We start from the raw sequence: 22,401 nt of genomic DNA on the forward strand, positions 1-22,401 counted from the left end.
GAACCTCTCCACCAAGCCGTTTGCCTGCGGGTGATAGGCCGTGGTGTGGTGCAGCCGCACGCCCAACAGGTGGGCCATGGCCGACCACAGCTCGGAGGTGAACTGTGGCCCCCGGTCCGATGAGATGACCACCGGCACACCAAAGCGAGCAATCCAGTGCGCGGCCAATGCACGAGCGCATGTGGCTGTAGATGTATCAGCCAGTGGTATGGCCTCCGGCCACCGCGTGAAGCGGTCCACCACCGTGAAGAGGTGGGTGATGCCCCGGGACGGCGGGAGCGGGCCCACAATGTCCACGTGCAGGTGGTCGAAACGGCGGCAGGGTAGACCGATCCCTTGGAGTGGCGCCCGGACGTGGCGTTGAATTTTCGACGTCTGGCACGGAATGCAGGTGCGGGCCCATAGGCCAACCTGCTTGCGCAGACCATGCCACATGAACCGCGCAGCTACCAAGGAGATCGTTGCCCGGATGGATGGGTGAGCCAGCCCGTGGACCACGTCGAACACCCTCCTGCGCCACGCGGCCGGGACGATGGGGCGCGGCTGACCTGCCGACACATCGCAAAGTATCGTCGTCGCTCCGGGGCCGAGGGGAACATCCTCAAGGCGGAGGCCAGAGATGGCAGTCCGGTAGGCGGGCATCTCCCCGTCCGTTAGTTGGGCCTCCGCCAGGGCAGAATAATCAATGCCGGGTGCCACTTCTAACACGGCATTGATGGCGGGGCGAGACAATGCGTCGGCCACCCGGTTTTCCTTCCCCTCGATAAAGCGGATGGAGGTGGTAAATTCGGATATGTAGGCCAACTGGCGCTGCTGTCGGGCGGACCATGGGTCGGAGACCTTTGCCAGGGCGAAAGTGAGCGGCTTGTGGTCCGTGTAAGCGGTGAACGGGCGGCCCTCCAGAAAATAGCGGAAGTGACGAACGGCCAGGTACAGGGCGAGGAGCTCACGGTCGAAAGCGCTGTACTTCTTCTGGGCGTTGTTGAGGTGCCGGCTGAAGAAGGCCAGGGGGCGCCAACCCCCGTCCGTGAGTTGCTCCAGTACGCCACCAACCGCCAACTCTGAGGCGTCCACCGTAAGGGCTGTCGGGGCATCCTCCCGTGGGTGAACAAGCAGCACAGCCCGAGCCAGGGCCTCCTTCGCGCCGTCAAAGGCTGTTACGGCCTCGTCGGTCCACACGACGGTCTTACGCTTGCCCGCCAGCAGCTCGTATAGCGGCCGCATGATGTGGGCCGCGGATGGCAGGAACCGGTGATAAAATGCCACCATGCCGACGAACTCCTGCAGGCCACGCACCGAGGACGGACGGGGAAACCGGCGGATGGCGTCTACTTTGTCCGGCAGGGGAACCGCTCCTTGCGAGGACACACGGTGGCCGAGAAAGTCGATCGTGGCCACGCCAAAGCGGCACTTGGCGAGGTTTATGGCCAACCCGTGTTCGCTGAGCCGCTGGAAAAGCTGCCGGAGGTGAGCACAGTGCTCCTGCCGCGAGCGGCTGGCTACCAAGATGTCGTCGAGGTAGACGAACAGGAAATCCAACCCGCGACAAACGCCGTTCATTAATCGTTGGAATGACTGGGCGGCGTTCTTGAGGCCGAACGGCATCCGTACGAACTCGTAGAGTCCGAACGGCGTGATGATTGCCGTCTTGGGTACATCCTCCGGGTGGACCGGGATCCGGTTGTAACCTCGCACCAGATCCACCTTTGAAAATATCGTGGCCCCAGCCAAATGGGCGTTGAAGTCCTGGATGTGGGGCACGGGGTATCGGTCCTCGGCGGTAGCGACGTTCAGCCGCCGATAATCCCCGCAAGGCCTCCAGCCCCCGTTTGCCTTGGGGACCATGTGGAGTGGAGATGCCCATGGGCTGTTGGAAGGGCGGACGATCCCCAAGGACTCCATCGTACGGAACTCCTGTCGTGCCAGGCGTAGTTTCTCAGGCGGGAGTCGGCGTGCTTGTGCGTGGAGGGGTGGGCCGGTAGTCGTGATATAATGGTACACCCCATGCTTGGGGGTCGATGACCGGAATTGCGGGGCCATAATATCCGGAAAGTCCGCCAGCACCCGAGCGAAATGGGAGTCCACGGACGACAGCGGGCGTATAACGGGGTCGTTCAGCCGCAACGCGATGGGCTCCATCGTGGCGGAGTGGACCAAGCGCTGCTGCCTGACGTCCACGAGGAGAGAATGAGCCCGCAGAAAGTCGGCCCCGAGCAACGGCTGGGAGACGTCGGCGATCGTAAACAGCCACGTAAAATGACTGGCGCCGAAAACGATGTGGACCGTGCGGACGCCATACGTCTGGATAATGCTCCCATTTGCCGCGGTGAGGATGGGCCCCCGCTTCCCAGAACGAATGTCCAGCGGCGAAGGGGGCAGGACGCTCAGCTCCGCCCCGGTATCCACGAGGAAGCGGCTCCCGGACCGCCGATCCCAGGCGAAGAGGCGGTGAATCTGGCCGGCCACCGCAGGGACTATTGGTAGCCGGCCCCGGCGTTTCCCGGAAATGTGCACGGCTGGCGGCATTGTCGGGCTGCCGCACCCCAGCGCTGGTGGTAATAACACCAGTACTTCTTGCTGGTGCTGGCTGGAGCCTGCTGATGTGGGACTGCAGGTGCACGACCCGCAATGGCCACCGGGGGCGATCTCGCAGGCCTCCGGGACGTAGCTGTCACTCCTTCCACAGCTCCCCCGCCCGACCGGAGAAAATCGGGCGCTTCTCGAGTGACGTTTAGCGCACTGACGTCATCACGGCGCGCCGCCCACAGCGCGTCCGCGCGCCTGCCGAGGGCCCGGGTGTCTTCCCAGGAGACGTCGGTGAGCTGCAGGCGAATGTCGGCCGGCAGCAGGTGCAGGTAAGTATATTCAAACATCAGGCATGGTCTGTGCCCGTCGAGCAGCGCGACCATCTCCTTCAGGAGGCTAGATGGGCGCCGGTCACCGAGGCCTGGCATGTGGAGGAGCCTTTCGGCCCGCTCCATTCGGGTTAGCCCGTAGGTTTGGAGCAGCAGCTCCTTAAGGGCTTTATATTTACCGTCGGCCGGTGGGTCCTGGAGGAACTCCGTTACCTCTTCGGCCGCGTCCTGGTCAAGGGCTCCCACCAGGTGGAAAAACCGGGTGTCATCCGTTATGTTGCCCCGCAGCTGGAACTGGGCCTCCGCTTGGTAAAACCAAATGCGAGCCCGGGTGGTCCAGAAGGTCGGGAGCTTGATGCCTACCGCGTTGACAGCTGGGGCCTGGTCGGCCTGCGAGCCGGACGGGCGGTCGAATTCTGTTTCTCTGTCCATCCTAATGAATGGACCGTCGAGGTCACCAATGTAGCGTGTTGATAAAGGCAAGGAGCCAGGTATTTTGGGAAGGTATATTTATTGGTTCGTGGGTCTCAGACGGGTCTAGTCTGCCGGAATGGCTTGGCGCCCAAACCTTGTCCTTTTATACCTGAGTCCAGGACCGCCTCCCGGGACTGGTCCATTCCCGTGCCGAGGGGTCGGTAGTAGTATGGCCCGACCCTTGGGAGCCGCCACAATACCTTTATTCCTATTACCAAAATGCATGACTCTACAATTTGCTACGCTGTATTCCACCTGCCACTTTTTGCTCAGTCTCCCAACCTGTCCAAGTCCTGCTACAAAGTCCCTGCTTTCTTTACACCACCTGCCCCACCACCTATTGTCTGCACACTTGGTCACAAAGACTTCAATGCCCTCATCAAAATCATTGATATACAACATGAAGAGTAGTGGCCCCACACCGACCCCTGCGGAACTCCACTAGTCACTGGCTGCCAAACAGAAAAGGCCCTTTGTTGCCACTCTTTGCCTTCAGCCATCAAGCCAAGCTGCTATCTATGCTAGTATCTTCCCTGTAATACCTTGGGCTCCCATCGCCTTAGCAGCTTCACGTGCGGCACCTTATCAAAGGCCTTCTGAAAATCTGTGATGTAACAAACATATCAGTGCAAATGGCACCAGAAAATATAGTGATAAAGTACATACTGTATATATATGTAAGGTGATTAAAAAATCTATATTTATATATTTGGGGTGGCACATTGTGCAGCACTTAATGTTGCTGCTTCATAACTTCAGAGACCGAGGTTCAATCCTGCCTTTGGGCGCTTTCTGTGTGGAATTTGTATATTCTCTCCGCAAACACGATGGTTTACCTGGGTGGCGTTGAATTGGATTGGACTGTTTCATTAGCTCCTGATGGAGGCTGCTGCCTCCCATTTTTGTTTAGCTGCACCGTTCTCCATGGCCTGGAGACCATGGGAACATCTTCAACAGTGACCATTGAGCTCATTCCAGCGCACATCTGTTGTCACAGGTGGCCTGTGCACACTGAGCAGAGGGTGCATCAGTGACAAGAGGAGCATCAGTGACAGGAGGAGCTCTGTGCCAGATTACCAATATAGCAATCCTGTGACCAGTGCATGCATCTCCGTGCTAGAATGATCTCTTAATGCTGATTCCAAAACGCTCTTGTTCCTGGGAGATTTCCCAAGTGCAAGTGAGGTACTGTGTATAAGTGTGCACTTGCATGGCATGTTTAACAGTCCTATAAGGCCACATTTGAACAAGTAACTTCAACTATTTGTAGTTTTAGGATGAAGTCATCTGACATTGCTTTGTTCAAAAGTTTGACATGAGAGCAAGCTTTGGTTCTCGGCACTTATTATATCACCTGCAGTCATTGTAAACTTTTAGTGCACATGTTGAAAATTGTGCATTATTAACCACAGAGATAAGTGCTGCTATTACTGTGCACTTTCCATTGAGGGAAAATTACAGTTCACACAAGGGAATATAAAACAACATTTCAGATTGGTAGCTGCATTATAAATGCTCCATGTTATGGATTTTTTTTGTGTTTCCATTTATGTTTGAAAATGATTTAAAAGGATACTGTAATTTTCTGTGGTTTCTGTGAAAGGAACCAGTTGTAAATTTGCAAATGTTTCTAATCTGTAGAGTGATTATTTCACAGTAATGTTGCAGGTTATCAGATCTGAAGGAACTAATGTATTTTCACCATAGATGGTGCCAACTCTTTAAAAGTTGAGCAGGAGGGGCGAAGTATTTAATATTCAATTTCTCAATCATCATCAAAATGACTGTTAGGTGCTTGTGGAGTTTATTTCCATGTAGCTGATTGGGAGCATTTACCCATAATGAGAAGATTTCATCATTTTGAGCATATTATATTAGCATTTGTGTGTTTACATTGAGATTCTTTACCATGTTTGCATCTTACAATGTATGTTTAAATTTTATTTCAAGAATTAGAATTGGGGAGGGCGAACTACCTGAAAAACTTCAATAGATCTACAAAGCCACAGCTATTTTCTCAGCTATGGTTAAAAATGGTGCTCCTCTCTATCTACAAAATGATAGCCGGGAATGAAAAACTTCTATTGAATCTATCTGAACTCATTTGCAAAATATCAGATACAATATGTAAAAAGTATGTAAAATTATAAGGGCACAAATGGCCAAAGCCTCAGCAGAATAGTAGATAAACATGGAAAAGAGAGCGCAATCTTTCCTTTATTTTGACTATCTCCAAACATTTTGCCCTATTTGCATAGAAAACATACATGCCAGCCAGTGCATTCATTTCAATTCAAGTTTTAATTCTATTTCTCTCTACAGATAAAGTGCCCTCCAGAATGCTTGGGACAAAGACCCACCATTTATTTATTTGCCTCTGTACTCCACAATTTGAGATTTGTAATAGAAAAAAATCACGTGTGGTTAAAGTGCACATTGTCAGATTTTAATAAAGGCCATTTTTAAACATTTTGGTGTCACCATGTAGAAATTACAGCAGTGTTTATATACAGTCCCCCCATTTCAGGGCACCATAATGTTTGTGACACGGCAATGTCATGTAAATGAAAGTAGTCATGTTTAGTATTTTGTTGCATATCCTTTGCATGCAATGACTGCTTGAAGTCTGCAATTCATGGACATCACCAGTTGCTGGGTGTCTTCTCTGGTGATGCACAACCAGGCCTGTATTGCAGCCATCTTTAGCTTATGCTTGTTTAGGGGCCTAGTCCTCTTCAGTTTTCTCTTCAGCATATAAAAGGCATGCTCAATTGGGTTGAGATCGGGTGATTGAATTGGCCATTCAAGAATTGACCATTTTTTAGCTTTGAAAAACTCCTTTGTTGCTTTAGCAGTATGTTTGGGATCATTGTCTTGCTGTAGAATGAACCGCCGGCCAATGAGTTTTGAGGCATTTGTCTGAACTTGAGCAGGTAGGATGTGTCTATACACTTCAGAATTCATTATGCTACTACCATCAGCAGTTGTATCGTCAATGAAGATAAGTGAGCCAGTACCTTCAGCAGCCATACATGCCCAGGCCATAACACCCCCACCACCATGTTTTATAGATGAGGTAGTATGCTTCGGATCTCGGGCAGTCCCTTCTCTCCTCCATACTTTGCTCTTGCCATCACTCTGATATAAGTTAATCTTCGTCTCATCTGTTCACAAGACCTTTTTCCAGAACTGCGGTTGCTCTTTTAAGTATTTCTTGACAAACTGTAACCTGGCCATCCTATTTTTGTGGCTAACCAGTGGTCTGCATCTTGCAGTATATATAGCCTCTATATTTCTGTTCATGGAGTCTTCTGCAGACAGTAGTCATTGACAAATCCACACCTGACTCCTGAAGAGTGTTTCTGATTTGTCAGACAGGTGTTTGGGGATTTTTCTTTATTATAGAGAGAATTCTGCTGTCATTAGCTGTGCAGGCCTTCCTTGGCCTGCCAGTCCCTTTGCGATTAGTAAGCTCACCAGTGCTTTCTTTCTTCTTAATGATGTTCCAAACAGTTGATTTTGGTAAGCCTAAGGTTTGGCTGATGTCTCTAACAGTTTTATTCTTGTTTCCCAGTCTCATAATGGCTTCTTTGACTTTCATTGGCACAACTTTGATCCTCATGTTAATAAACAGCAATAAAGGTTTCCAAAGGTGATGGAAAGACTGGGTGCTGAGAGCTCTCTTATACCTTCATTAAGGAGGCATTTAAACACACCTGAGCAATTACAAACACCTGTGAAGCCATGTGTCTTAAACATTATGGTGCCCTGAAATGGGGGGACTATGTATAAACACAGCTGTAATTTCTACTTGGTGAAACCAAAATGTATAGAAAATGGCCTTTAATAAAATCTCACAATGTGCACTTTAACCACATGTGATTATTTTTCCATTACAAATCTCAAATTGTGGAGTGCAGAGACAAATAAATAAATGATGGGTCTTTGTCCCAAACAGTATGAAAGGCACTGTATGTCTCTTTTAGGCATTTTGCAGACTTGTTGGTGATATTTAATTCTCTGCATCGTCATGTTTCTACTTTTCACACCAGCTTCTAACCAGTACAGTAGTGATCACTGGTACCCAGGTATCATGGGTATAGCTGTGTAAAACCCATATTGAAGGGAGCCTCATTCCAATCATATGCTGAAGAATAAGTTATAAGCTGGGCTTGTCACAGGCAGGATTATATCCAGTTATATCTCTATAACCATGAGCTAAACCATGCAAAGGCCTGCCAGCATTTTCTTCCTTAATTACCATCATTACAATCTTTTCTACTCAGAGATTATTTGGATGATCAAATTCTGATGCCGTTCATTAATAACCTGACTCAAGCAGTGCAGTTTGCCTGGGAACTTTGCTGTGCTGCTGAGATACTCATAGAGTTCAGCGACCCAGTGGAATATCCCAGAACTTCCGATCGCAGATGCCGGCAGCAGCAATCTCCAGAGTCTCCCAGCCTTTGCCTCCAGGTTCAACGTTAGATGGGCTTCAGTCACCCAAGATGGGTCTAGCTAAGACATTGAAGTAGACTGGGAGTAAAGTATGCTGTCGGCAATATATAGTTCAATGGTGCTTTATATGCATAAGCACTAGAGCTCAGAAAATCAGGAGTGCAGGATTAAAGTCAACAAAGCAGCTCAGGTTGTGATCATAATTTGTAAGAAACGCTACCTGTGGCAACAGGCTTCATGTGTACTACTGTGTGGTTTAAGGGTTTGAAGTTCACCATAAATTGCATGGTTATCTCACCAGGTGCCTTGTTTATTGTGCTTGAACGAGCCTGAGAATTCCTGTGCCACCCCCCTTTCACGTTTTCAGTGCTGGGATTGTCAGATTGGTACCACAGTAAACATCATCTCTTAGGACATACAATTAGTCTGCTGTAGTGATGAAATTTGTTTTGTAGTTTCAGCCTGATACAATAAATGCGAATAATCTGCTACCCAGAACTTTCGTAGTGCCAGCGAACAGATTTTCTAGACTGTTGGTTGTGATTTCTATAATTATCCAAATTTAAACTCACTAGGTTCAATGGAAATTTAGAAGGATGAGAGGAGATCTTATCGAAACGTATAAGATTATTAAGGGGTTGGACACGTTAGAGGCAGGAAACATGTTCCCAATGTTGGGGGAGTCCAGAACAAGGGGCCACAGTTTAAGAATAAGGGGTAGGCCATTTAGAACTGAGATGAGGAAAAACTTTTTCAGTCAGAGAGTTGTGAATCTGTGGAATTCTCTGCCTCAGAAGGCAGTGGAGGCCAATTCTCTGAATGCATTCAAGAGAGAGCTAGATAGAGCTCTTAAGGATAGTGGAGTCAGGGGGTATGGGGAGAAGGCAGGAACGGGGTACTGATTGAGAATGATCAACCATGATCACATTGAATGGCGGTGCTGGCTCGAAGGGCCAAATGGCCTCCTCCTGCACCTATTGTCTATTGTCAAATGTACTATTTGACCTTTTTCTCTACACATTGTACAATATTATGAATTTTCCATTGAACCTAGTGAGTTTAAAAAGAGTGGGAAATATACAAACATTCCAGACCTTTACTCCATCTACATAACCACCTGTGTTCCTGGCTCCTGGTATTCCGGACCCAACAGTAGCTCCGGCTGCCCATTGACCCACAGTTCTGGTCCCGCCCTGGCCTCATGCAGACCCTGCCGGAGGATGAGTTCAGAACAGAAAAATGTATCCTGCTTCATTCTCATACTTAATTTTCATACAAAAAAATCTATTCATTTATTAACCAACTGATCATTGTTAACGGTTAAGAAAGTCAATAATTTTAAACAAATAAATTGAATGGTAAAGGATGAGGCAAGTCTCATCTTTATCAGCTGCTGGAGATAATGAAGGGTGTGGATTGCCAAGTGCAGACATCTCTTGCATGAGGCATTGGAATGTAACTGTCCAACCACTGGAATATTGTTATCATCTTTTTTACATCTTTTTAAATTTATTTTTCCTATACTGTTTAGCTTTAAAATCTGTGCAGAATAATTTAACAAGCACACCTGATCCTGAGAATAATCAGAGGGTCCCTGTACCTGTTCTTGTTCCTGCTGCTTCTCCAGCTGAATCCTGCAACTCCAAAGAGAGAAGTGAAGATGAGTCTGTGGATGAGACTAGCCATTTGGGGGTAAGTAGCACATAGTTCAAATGTTACTTGCAGCGCATTTTAAAGAACAGAACTTGTAAAGGTGACAAAAGGAACTGCACATGCTGGAAGCTTGAGTGAAATACAAAGTGCTGGAGGAACTCAGTAGGTCAGCCTGCATTAGTGGTGGGAATGAAGATGACATTTCAGGTCGGGGCCCTTCAGGGTAGTTGCAAGGAGGCTTATGCAAGAAAATTATTTTTAATCAATCAAAGTTTGTTAGCACATTTATTTACAGATTAACAAAATGTTCTATTGTTGGAAATGATGTGGAAGATTTGTTTAGGCTAACCATGTTTTTGATCAGCTGGGGGGTTGGGCAGAGCAATGGCAAATGGAATGTAATACTGAAGTGCTAAGTAATGCATTTTGGAAGATCCAATATGGTAGGATATGCAGAGTATATGGAAGGGGTTTCAGGAGTGTAAATGTACAAAAGGACCTGGAGGTACAAGTCCATAGAACCTTCATCGGCCTTGGCATAGAATATATGGTCAGGGATGCCATGTTATAACTTTTTTTAAACATTGGTTAGGTAACACCTTAGTGGTTGTATTTAGTTCTGGTCACCACACTGTCAGAGGGATATGATTGTGCTGGAGGAGCTGCAGAGGAGATTCACCAGGATGTTGGCTGGATTGGAGCTGTATTTAGTTTCCTTGCAGTGGACGAGGTTCAGCTATTCAACATTATTTGAGGAGTGGATTGGTAGATGGTAAGAATCTTTTTCCTTTGGTGGGATTATCTAAGTCAGCTCGGCATAGCTATATATTGAGAAATAGAAGGTTTAGTGTAATCTGTGGGAGAATATGTTCATGGAGTGATTGTAATCTGGAATGAGCTACCAGAGGAGGAGTAAGCAGGCACCCTCATTGCATTGGAGAAGAATCTCCAAGGCAGAGACCAAATGCATATATATGGTGTCAATACGGATATGTACATTGGTTGTATGATTGTAGTGGGCCAAGGGGCCTGAATCTGTTCTGTACAACTCTATGATAAAACCAGTGGCTGAGACAATGCAAGCTGCCCCTGGGTAAAGCAGGTTCTGTTTTTACAAACATCCATAAGCTGAGATTATTCATACATTGGAAGCATCAGAATCACATGTGACAGATAAGAAAGAACAATTACTAAAAGTGAAGCGCGAGGAAGCAAGTTCTGCCATTCACAGGAACAAATGTAGGTACATCAGACTACTTCATTTAGAAATATGGGAGCTTGTTGGATGCACAGGTGTCCATAAGTGGGGCGGATGTACTGGGGACGACCAACATATTGAAACACACAATGGTGTAGAATGTGGGTGAAATTGGTGTCATGTGTAGAAAGTTATATTTAAGTACCAAATTGTACATGCAAATATCAAGCTCTTCTTACCCTGCTGACTAACTTGCCAGTGAGACAGTTTTTATTGACAATTCCCAGTTGGTGCAAAGGTGTCAGCGAGCTTTCTCTTCACCTACTTGATCACTCTGCGATGACATTTACCTGCCTGACACCAGTCTCTTGAATTAGACATACTATTCTGAGACTGTCATGGGATGTCAAAGGAAAAGATTCAAGAAAGCCTCCTTGAAAAAATGCCATATTCCCGCCGACATTTGGGAATCCCTGGCTCGTGAGCACTGAGAATAGAGAAGGAAAATTTGGGATAGCGTGGAAAATCTTATCCTTGTATTTGGAGCACATAGAAACCCAGCATAAATGGTGAAAGGAACATAGCACAAAATATTCACTCACCCAACCTGCCACATATATGCGGAGTCTGCAGGATCCTGGTCTTTTCCATTGATTCAGTCCCATCGCAGGATCTTGAAAAATATTCTGCTCTTCTCACATATTATTCTATTTTGTTTGCAGGTTTTGAAAGGAATGGGTAATGCTTATGTCAACACCGATGACGTTAATTTCAAGGTACCCTAATTATTTATTACAGCATTGAGTTCTGATTAGTCTTTTCTCTCCACAACAGTAAACTATCTAGTTATCATGGAGTTTTACTCTTCAGCTCTGTGTTTTAATCCCTCTTAGATTGACGCACTAAAACGTCCACACTTTGGGCCCTGCAGGATTTAAATCAGTGGTTTCAGCTCAGTTCATACTAGAAATGAGTGCCGGCACCAAAGTAACCCAGATTTTGCCACCTGCGGTCAGAGAGGCTGGTGAAGCAAGAAACAGAAAACAAAATATACACATATAATCCAACTGTTTTTCATTTATTCTTAAAATGACCTTATTTTTCCATGTGATCAGAAATAGAAATTTAAAGCCAATCTGTTTAGATGCTATGTTGAATATGTACTGTATCATGTGTTCTCAAAAAAAGGCTGAAATCTGACGTCTTTCTGTTACATGAAATTCTATTTTCCTTTTGGTAGGAGACTTTCAAAAGAATAGAGGCAGAGAGGATTGAATTGATTCATTGCATTGAAGATCTACGTGACAGCTGCAAGCAAATTGAAAATGAAAGTTATCTTGAAATTAAAGCCTGGAAACAAAGAATTCAAGAGCGAGAGAAAGAAAATGTGGTATGCCCCTTACACTCACCATTTATACAAAAAGGGGCATTTATCAATAAAGTACAACCGGCTGCAGCACTACCTTAGGATAGAGAAGGAAAATGCGGGATACTTGAACAGTCACCCAATTTTTGAAACCTCATGGATATGCCATGTGAATGCCTTCCATTGCAGCTGATAATCATCAATAAGATTGTTGTAAATGATGAAATTCCTGATGAGTAAAATCCCAATTTTGAACATGTCTAATGATTTTAAATATATTTTGCAATAAAATGAGCTCTTTATATCTCTGATATCAAAGTACAACAAAAGGCACTTGCTAAGATTTTGTTATGTAGGAGAGACACCTCTCTGTTGAGTACAGAGATATCCTCTAAAATGCCCCAGTTTCACAGTACTGAATACTGAGAGAGGAGATTGAAACCAAACCTCTTGTTGAGCTTCAGTCCCTGATTGTTCTTGGGACCTGACCATGCTGGTGAATGCCAGCGGTTCTTGTTGCATTCTTGTTGATTGTCAAGTGCAGATATTGAAAATATACAGGCAGATTCAGGACACCTAACCTCTGTTTGATCCACTGCTGAACTCACAGTGTGGATTTGAGTTAGATTCCTTAAATTTTATGCGGGAAGAATGCTACTCAAATCTTGTGTTAAGAACAGCAGTCTGATTGATCTTAATAGGTTTTGTAGGGTTGTGATTTAGGAGACAAAAGAAAGGTAATTTCCTTTATGAATCATTTCAATTCAGTTAGTTCATTATTTTAAATTATTCATAAGTGCTTTTAGATGTTTTAGCTAGTTTTTTACGTGTTATTAACAATGCAAAGAATTTAAGTGCTCTAATTATATACCACTCTTTTATGGCTTTTGAATATGAACCATACTTAAATGAGCTCCACTTTCACTGATGGGAAAGCAGAAAAAAAGTGATTTCATGTGCAAGGCTGAGAGCTGCAGAGTTTTAGATGGACAAAGGCAGAGGATTAACGGTGATCTCAGTGAATGTAAGAGCGGGCTCATGAGGCATTATGAGGTTATATCTTTCTGTTTATTTCAAACCTTGTGTGGCCTGTAGGCATCCAAAGTCTAGCACACTTAATCATGCGTTTTGTAGTGCCATTAATTTGTAATGAAACAGAAAACGTGGACACAGGCCAAAGTGTGAGAAAACTGGCAATGATAATTTGGTTTGACATTGCTGGTAGAAGGAGCAATTTGAATGAATGAATGCTTTATAGTCACATGTGACAAGTCACAATGGAATTCTTTGCTTGCATACACAAAGTATGCAAATAGTAGCTCATAAAAGGAGCTTACAAAGTATTAAAATATGCTGTCAGATTGAAAGGTCCCCCTTTCATCTTCACCCCTCCCTCACGGCGGACCCCCACGCCCGATCCTCCGTTATCCATTATTCTTCCCCCTCCCTCACGGCAGTCTCCCCGCGCTGGGTTCCCATTCCTCTTCCTCCTCCCCCACGCCGGGTCCTTCTTTGTACATTCCCCCGGCAGCGGCGTCCTCACTTCCACGTGTCCGTTCTCGTCCATCGGTCGGCGCCATCATCGACCGCCTCACCGACCTCTCCACTATCGCCGCCGGGTCCTCTCCGGATGCCTCCGTGGCACCGACCCAGGCCCAGCCGCAGGCTCCACCGTCCCAGGCACCGATGGCCGTGGGCTTCGTCAACCCGTGAGGCACGGTCTTGCAAGTCTCCGGCCTCGGCTTCTCAGCAGCACCTCCAGTAGGCGCCTGCCGCAGTGGCACCTCCAGAAGGCATCAGGTGGATCGCTGTTTTTCCCGATAGTGGGGGGGATAGATACGACATTAGTTTAGAGAGCTGGACTTTACATACAGGAAGACAGCAGGTCCATGTGGAACCATCGACTGGAGTGGAGGTGTTAGTATGTTCCAGACTCAAGCAACACAAAAGGAGGTGTTCATGAATCATTATTCATGAATACAAGATCAGCATTCTTCTCCACCTACCTCCATTGGTGAAATCTCAGTTAGGGTCATCATGTAACCCATCTGAGATCAGCCTCCTACAGCTCCTTGTGCTGCTTGTTGGTGCTTTAGTTCATTTTCCTTCCTCCATTTGCTATTTACTGTTAAATTCCTGGACAAACATATTTTGTTTGTAAATTTCACATTGCAATAAGAAATTGTTTAAGAAATTAACTGATTTTTTAACTTCATCCTGCAGGGCCTCCAGCAGGAATTTTTTGGTATCAAGCATCAACTCCAAGAAGAATCTAACAGGGTAGTTCAGGAGCAGAAAAATCATCAAACGCAATTACTGAAAGTCAAGGAATTAATTAGAACCAAAAAAGCTCAATGTGAAAGGTACCGCAATAATTCTAATCCCTTAAAGCCATGCATCAGTTCATAAAAACATCTATGCTTATTAGAGAGGCCTCGACTTTATGTTACTTTCTCCTACCTCCAACTCCCCCCTACCCACCCCCACTTTGAGCCCTGCATATGCAAAGCAGACACATTATTCATGAATACGAGATCAGCATTCTTCTCCACCTCTCTGAAAACATCTAAAGGTGTAAAATATGCTGTCAGATCTTGTAGTTGGAGTTTATATTTTTGGTTGCAATTCATAATTACACAAGCAAAAATACTGTAGCCAATAATCAGCAGTTCAATACTTGAGCATTACTTTATTTCAAAGATAGTGAAATATTTCATATTTTGGTCCGTTTTTGGAATCCTTTTGCCGTGACTTGATAAATGTTCCCCACAAGGATGGCCTTGAAGTCCTCCGTTTCCTCCTCGACCGCAGAACCAGCCAATCCCCATCTACCAACACTCTCCTCCGCCTAGCAGTGCTGGTTCTTACCCTCAACAACTTCTCCTTTGACTCCTCCCACTTCCTCCAAACCCAAGGCGTAGCTATAGGCACTCGCATGGGCCCTAGCTATGCCTGCCTCTTTGTAGGGTATGTCGAACAATCACTGTTCCAGGTGTACACTGGCCCCATCCCCGAACTCCACCTCCGCTACATTGACGACTGCATTGGTGCTACCTCTTGTACCCATGCAGAACTCACTGACTTCATCTAATTCACCACTAATTTCCATCCTGCTCTTAAATATACTTGGACCCACTGTTTCTGGATCTCACCATCTCCATCACAGGATACAGACTAGTGACGAACATCTACTACAAACCTACTGACTCCCATAGCTATCTTGACTACAATTCTTCTCACCCTGTTTCCTGCAAAAATTCTATCCCCTACTCCCAATTCCTCCGTCTATGCCGCATCTGCCCCCTGGATGAGGTGTTCCTTACTAGGGCATCGGAGATGTCCTCATTCTTTAGGAAACGGGTTCCCCTCTTCCATTATAGATGAGGCTCTCACTAGGGTCTCCTCAATATCCCGCTCTTGCTCCCCCTACTCGTAACAAGGATAGTCCCCCTTGTCCTCACCTTCCACCCCATCAGCTGTCTCATACAACAAATTATTCTCCAACATTTCCGCCACTTCCAACGGGATCCAACCACTGGCCACATCTTCCCATCTCCACCCCTTTCTGCTTTCCGCAGAGACCCTTCCCTCTGAAACTCCCTGGTCCACTCATCCCTTCCGACCCAAACCACCCCCTCCCCAGGTACTTTCCCCTGCAACCGCAGGAGATGCAACACCTGTCCCTTTACCTCCCCCCTCAACCCCATCCAAGGACCCAAACAGCCTTTCCAGGTGAGACCGAGGTTCACCTGCATGCCTTCCAACTTCATCTATTGTATCCGCTGTTCCAGATGTCAACTTCTCTACATCGGCGAGACCAAGCGCAGGCTCGGTGATCGTTTAGCTGAACACCTCCGCTCTGTCCGTCTCAACCAACCTGATCTCCTGGTGGCTCAGCGCTTCAACTCCCCCTACCATTCCCAATCTGACCTTTCTGTCCTGGGCCTCCTCCATTGTCAGAGTGAGGCCCAACACAAATTGGAGGAACAGCACCTCATATTTCGCTTGGGCAGTTTACACCCCAGCAGTTTGAACATTGACTTCTCCCACTTCAGGTAGCCCCTGCTTCCCCTCTCTATACCCTCCCCCTTCCCAGTTCTCCTACTAGTCTTCTTGTCTCCGTCTACATCCTATCTTTGTCCCGCCCCCTCCCCTGACATCAGTCTGAAGAAGGGTCTCGACCCGAAACGAAGCATCTCTCCTGAGATGCTGCCTGACCCGCTGAGTTACTCCAGCATTTTGTGTCTACTCTCGGAAAGGTATTTGGTAGGTAGGCCTTTTGTTGCATCTAGAATTCAACAGGTTACAAACTTTGTCCTTAAGTAACCTGGATGTTAAACTGTTGAATATTTTAATTATGTCCAGCTGTTTCAGCATCCCCAAGTTATTTTCATTGGGACTTACATGATTCTTTTTTACTAAGGTTTGTAAAATCAATTAATGACAAGAATGAGGAACTGATGAAACTAAAAAAGGAATTGCAGAATGACCAGTAAGTACAGTCTATCAAGCTTTTTTTTTTAACACAAATAATCTTTTTACTGCAATAAAATTAATTGTGGCTGAGACTGGACTATTGCTGCGATCCAGACCAGAAAGTCTTTGACTTTTCTAAACCCAACAGCCAAAGAAGCTGCATTAAAATTAGGTTGAAAATCAAAAGAACTACAGTTAGATTAAGAAAGGGGTTAAGAACGAAAGTTTGGATTAATAAGCAAATAAAGTCTATTTCTGGCAAAATACATACTTTCGTTATAAAACGAATAAAGGCTTAATTTCTCGGAAAGGAAATCAAAATGTAAGATCTGATTTTTGAACGTTGCAGTGAAGCTGAGAAAGGGAAAGTTATCTTATCTAAGATAAAACAGTTCCAGAAACTGAAGGTTCTTCCCTGTAATTGACTGCATGTTTTGTAAGGATTGAGGGCAGAGTTACAAGCTGAAAAACGGCATGCATGCCACTTTAAAAAGGGAAGTACAAATTTCTAATAATTCTGTTTACAGGTTTAGAAAAATACGTTAAACAAAAAATGATTCTTCTTCGATCTGACATTTTTGTTGAGATAATGGATCAGGTTTTCTTATTTTAATAATAGTTTCTCTATTCTGATTTGTTTTGAGGCCGATATCCCAGCTCAGTCTTGCTTTCAGATCACAAAATGCAACTAGGTGAATAATTTGGTTTGGTGCTGTTAACTTCCTTGTTATCTACTCAATTTACTCGTATTTTTGACGAGTGACAGTTTACGATGATATAAAATTGATGCATGTTAAGCTCCACTAAACAATCTGAATCTCTTAACATTTAATTTCATAAGAATGTGAATTAATGCTCAAGATTCCAGCCTTGCAGTCTCTTGTATCCTTATAAATGGGAGAGTATTGTTGATGGAAATAAATAGATTGTGTCGGTGTAACTTCACAAAAATATATCAATGCTGATCTAAAACATGTGACTCTCCTGATATTTTTCAATGAGGTTGTTGCAGTTTCATATCTGTTCTGTAAAATGTATATTAGGCTACTCTAATGGACGATTCTCCACTTTGACATGCTGGACTGATCTTTGAATTTTACTAAGAGGTTCAAATAATAAGACCGGGGGCACTGTTAATCCATTTAAACTGCCATCTCTCTTGTGACTTTGGTTTTCACGAGTGATTTTAGAGTTAATTACTTATTTAACAATCTACCTGCAGATTTGCAGAATGTAATGTCTTCAATACCCTTGACATTTTCACAGAAAAGAATGGTCCCATGAAAAATTACAGCTGGAGAAAGAGATTGCAAATATTAAACAGACCGAAACAGAGAATGTGAAAAAGGCAATCAGTCAAGAGGTGAGAGGTATCTGGTCAGGCTTCCACAGATTTATTGATCGCTACTTACTGGCACTTAATATTTTTGTTGCATGAGTCTCTGGATTAAGCTGACAGTCTACGGAGGATTCAGTGCCAGTTTTACATTCCTAATTTTGATGAACAAAAACCTTTAAAATCACAATTACAGAGGATTTTATTGAAATTGACTTATTAGATTAACCAAATATTTAAAGTAAGTTATATCCTGTTAATTTGCTGCCTAACAGGTGGTAGTTAAATGTATATCTACTTAGATTTGTGGTAAAGGAATGCAGACTAAAATGATTGTTTCTCCGGCAGTGTCTTTTGCTGGAGATGCGCAGAGATTTCACACTCAGAAACCTGGAGGAAGCCCTGTTGGAGACAGATCATCAACTAAGCTTGGTCATGGATAAGACAAGGGGGTATCTTCACTTTTAATTATTTCAATGCGAGTTAATCGTTATTGGATACAAATCCATGAATTTTGCTTGTGAATGAAATCAGCCATTAATTCTCCATCATCAAATTGACCGATGACAGTTTTACAAATAGCTCTTCAAATTCACATTGTCATTCTATTTAGTTTGGATTCAGGAATAGCATTTCTGTTCTTGTACCTTTCAGGTCAGTTGGTTAAGCCACGGGTAAACCTCCTTCCCATACGCCGTTCTTCAAAGGAGGCTTTAAACCATTGTTAAGCTCACCATGTGCTTAATATGGTTTCAATTCCATGCCCTGGCCACCAACCTCTCAGCCTTGACTTGAATGGGAGACAACACACTTGAATGTTTGATGTGAGAAGTTTGAAAAATGGGTGTGGTGCCTTAGAGATTTATTTTGTATACATGTTTCCCATATAAATTCTAGGCAAATTGTTGATCCATCACATATTCAAGCCGCTCTGAACAAATGGGAAGCTGCTGCTGCAGATCTCAGAGGCAAGATTGACTATACAAAGGTACACACACATTTCAGGAATTTTTGCTTTAGGACTGTATTATCATTTTGTAAATATTGCAGACCTAAGTTATTTGCAATGTATTCAATTTGTCATGAATATATTTCTGTGTTGGAAGATGCTGGTTTAAACCAAAGATAGACACAAAAAACTGGAACAACTCAGCGGGTCAGACAGCATCTCTGGAGAAAAGGAAGAGGTGATGTTTCGGGTCGAGACCCTTCTTCAGAAGTCTCAACCCAAAACGTCACCTATTCCTCTTCTCCAGAGATGCTGTCTGGCCTGCTGAGTTGCTCCAGCTCTTTGTGTCTAACTTTATTATGATGCCTTATTCTTTGTGAGTAATCTTGTTTTCACCTTTGTTAATATAGCAAAAACCATGTGTATTGTTTAACCATTAATCTGCTACATAAGCAGATTTGTACTGCCTATTAAAACTTTTACCTCTATGCGTGTCTTGTGAGGGATCACTATACTACAGAACTGACAGTGGGTCTTTATATTTTTGACTCTATTGGCTGCCCATTATAATCTTCTGATCCCCAGTTGACAAAATTAACCTTTTTGAAATCCTCCCCTGACAACTCACCTTCTGTCACAATGTGCATATGTAAGGGAGAATTGAAAAGTTTGTGGTGCTGTGAAAAGGAATAAAGAAATAAGATTAATTTGGCAGCACGGTCAAAAACTCAGCAGTCAAGATTAAATAAATGGTTTCACCAGTGCACTGTTATTTAATGAGCACGGGTACACTTTGAGGCTGTGGCTTTTCAAAATACCAGAGACCAAAGCAAAGCTGCACATGAAAGCAGAAATATCATGTTCTGAATAAATGCCAACTGCTATTCATGTTTTAATCAGTAATATCCAAGCAGTTTAAAATTCTAGGATTTCTAGGCACAGGATAATATTTTTTCAATTACTCTTAACACTTTCTCCAATAATGTGAGGCATTGTGGGTTTAGAGAAAATATTTATTTTCATATTTTCTTTTATGAATTATTCACATTCCAAGTTTGTGAATATAAGTGTCAGAATGAGTTTTTACATTTGTATGTCCAGAATGGTGTCATTTTGGAAAGGTATTCACATTTTTTATCACCTTTTATTTCCTTAAAGCCTCATTCTCTTGCACCAATTCAGATCACTTAGTTTAATTAATACCGACCAGGATGAGGCCTAATAATTGTCCTGTTACTACACCCACAGTGCAGACACTCCCTCATCATCAATATTTTGAATTAATTGTAGAGATTGATGCAATGTAGTCTTTTATTAACTTGAAACATTTGTCTTTATTATTTAGAAAAAATTCAATAATCATATTCAGCTGATCAAAAATGGAGACAAATTGAGTAATCTTCCTAAACTCATTAATCCTGAACCACTTCCTTTGCATGTTCTGGTAAGAAGACTGGTTTCTCTCAGTTTGGCTAAATAGTTGAATTTATTGCCATTATTATGAAAAATAATGAGAAGGGTTACTGTTGCAAGGTCGAACTATTGGGTGCAGAGAGCAGAAAAATAGAGATCAAGACAAGCAGAAGTTGTGGTCTGTGGAACTGCCACCTGGCTGTGCTTTCTGAGTGTAAATGTTGGTTTAAAATTGGTACGGTGGCCAACCTGAGACATTCACTGGTATCTCCCTCATACTGCAGGTACATAGTTCCTTGAAAGTGGCATCACGGGTAGATAGAGTGATCAAGAAGGCTTTCGGCACATTGGCCTTCATCAGTCAGTGTTTTGAGTACAGTGGTTGAGAGGTCATGTTACAATTGTACAAGACAGTGGTGAGGCACATTTAGAGTATTGTGTTCAGTTTTGGTCACCCTGTTATAGGAAAGATGTTGTTAAGCTGGAAAGGGTGCAGAGAAGATTTACGAGGAATTTGCCAGGAGTTGAGGGCCTGAGCTATAGGAAGAAGTTGAACAATACTGGACTTTATTTTTTGGAGCACATGAAGATGGGGGAGGGGGGGATCTTATAGAGGTGTACAAGATCATGAGAGGTATAGATGGGGTAAATGAACAAAGTCTCATCCAGAGTTGGAGAATCAAGAACCAGATTTAGACCAGGTGTAAGGTGAAGGGGGAAAGATTTAATAGGAACCTGAGAGGCAACCTTTTTTACACAATGGGTGGTTGGTATATGGAACGAGCTGCCAGAGGATGTAGCTGAGGCAGGTACTATCACAATTGTTAAAAAAACTTTTGTACGGGTATATGGATAACATAGGTTTAGAGGGATGTGGACCAAACGCAGGCAGGTGGAACTAATGTTGTTGGGCATATTGGTCAGCATGGCCAAGTTGGGCTATAGGGTGCTTTTCCACATGTATGACCTTATGAATCTCTATTTTTCATATCTGTACACAAGTTTATTCAGGTTTTTGAAAATTTACTTCTGTTCTTAGAAATCTGGGGGGAAAACGAGCTCTCAGGGTTTACCATTGTCCCGTCAGTCAGGCCAGGTGCACTCAGCTGCTACATCTGCTACCATGATGACTCCAACCTTCGGCCAGTTACATGGATACAGAAACAGGTAAGTTTTAAAGTTTGGCATTATGTTTTAATGTTAATATTAGATTTAAAATGGTATTTTGTTCTATTTCTTCCATTGAAATCTGGCCTCCTTCCATAAATTACTTTTTAGATTTGTGGCATTTAGTTGTCACTGAACATTTGGCAAACATTGTCCTTTGAAAATATGTCAGTGTGCTGCTACCTGAACCACTGCAGTTTATGTAATGAAGGTGACAACCATAGTGCCTTCAGGAAGAGAATTTCAGGATCTTGGGACAGATCTGATGAAACAGCAATATATTTTCACTCAGGATAATGGAGTCATGCACATGGAAACAGACAATTTCAGTCAATCCATCCACGCCAACCAAGATGCCCAATCTAAGCTAGTCCTATTTGCCTGCATTTGGACCATATCCCTCTCAATCTTTTCTATCCAAATAATTGTCCAAATGTCTTTTACATGTTGTTTCTGTACCTGCCTCAACCACTCTTTGGCAGCTCATTGTGCACCTTCTGTGCTACTCCGTAACCTGAAGGCAATATGCGGATATCCCATGCGAATGTGCCCTTGTCACTTTCGCAGGTCATGGGTTTAAAGAGCCTTAATGAGATGCTGTAATGCAGGTTGGAGATAGCACAGTGTGTTTTGTCAATAGTGGAAGGAGTGAATTGGCGCAGAGACTACCATTTTACAAGCAATTAGCGGTATGACACTAGGCTCCTTGTGGCAAGGTCTATGGGAGTCCGAACGTGTGTCACTTGCTGCAAGGTACCTGTCCTCAGTGTCGCGGTATTCTCCTGACTCAAGTTTCTAACCAATGGTGATCCCAAGATGTGATGGTGAGTAATTATAAAGGCAAAGCAGCTTAGATTCACAGCATAATCATTATATTGGAAACTATAGTGGAATTTAAGAGACTTGATATAGGTATTGGGATATGGATTACATTTAGGTTGAGAAGATTAGTTTAAATTAGCATCCTGTTTGTTACAGACATTATGGGCCGAAGGGCCTGTTCCTGTGCTGTTCTATGTTTGATCTGTGCTACCCTGCTCTGATCATCTGCCTCCA

The 22,401-nt window shown here is 44.2% G+C and overlaps 1 protein-coding gene across 1 annotated transcript in view; it reads left to right on the forward strand.

The window, feature by feature from the left end:
- LOC144598696 (E3 ubiquitin-protein ligase DZIP3-like) overlaps nucleotides 1-22,401 on the forward strand; it is a 74,686-nt gene that overhangs the window by 43,885 nt on the left and 8,400 nt on the right. The window contains exons 13-22 of the mRNA XM_078408998.1: nucleotides 9,319-9,479; nucleotides 11,361-11,414; nucleotides 11,879-12,028; nucleotides 14,228-14,367; nucleotides 16,428-16,496; nucleotides 17,747-17,843; nucleotides 18,165-18,268; nucleotides 18,714-18,804; nucleotides 20,111-20,209; nucleotides 21,218-21,345. Coding sequence (XP_078265124.1) covers nucleotides 9,319-9,479; nucleotides 11,361-11,414; nucleotides 11,879-12,028; nucleotides 14,228-14,367; nucleotides 16,428-16,496; nucleotides 17,747-17,843; nucleotides 18,165-18,268; nucleotides 18,714-18,804; nucleotides 20,111-20,209; nucleotides 21,218-21,345 — 1,093 coding nt within the window. The remainder of the gene's footprint in view (nucleotides 1-9,318; nucleotides 9,480-11,360; nucleotides 11,415-11,878; nucleotides 12,029-14,227; nucleotides 14,368-16,427; nucleotides 16,497-17,746; nucleotides 17,844-18,164; nucleotides 18,269-18,713; nucleotides 18,805-20,110; nucleotides 20,210-21,217; nucleotides 21,346-22,401) is intronic.

Source organism: Rhinoraja longicauda, chromosome 12 (assembly GCF_053455715.1).
Source record: "Rhinoraja longicauda isolate Sanriku21f chromosome 12, sRhiLon1.1, whole genome shotgun sequence".
Lineage (NCBI taxonomy): Eukaryota > Metazoa > Chordata > Chondrichthyes > Rajiformes > Arhynchobatidae > Rhinoraja > Rhinoraja longicauda.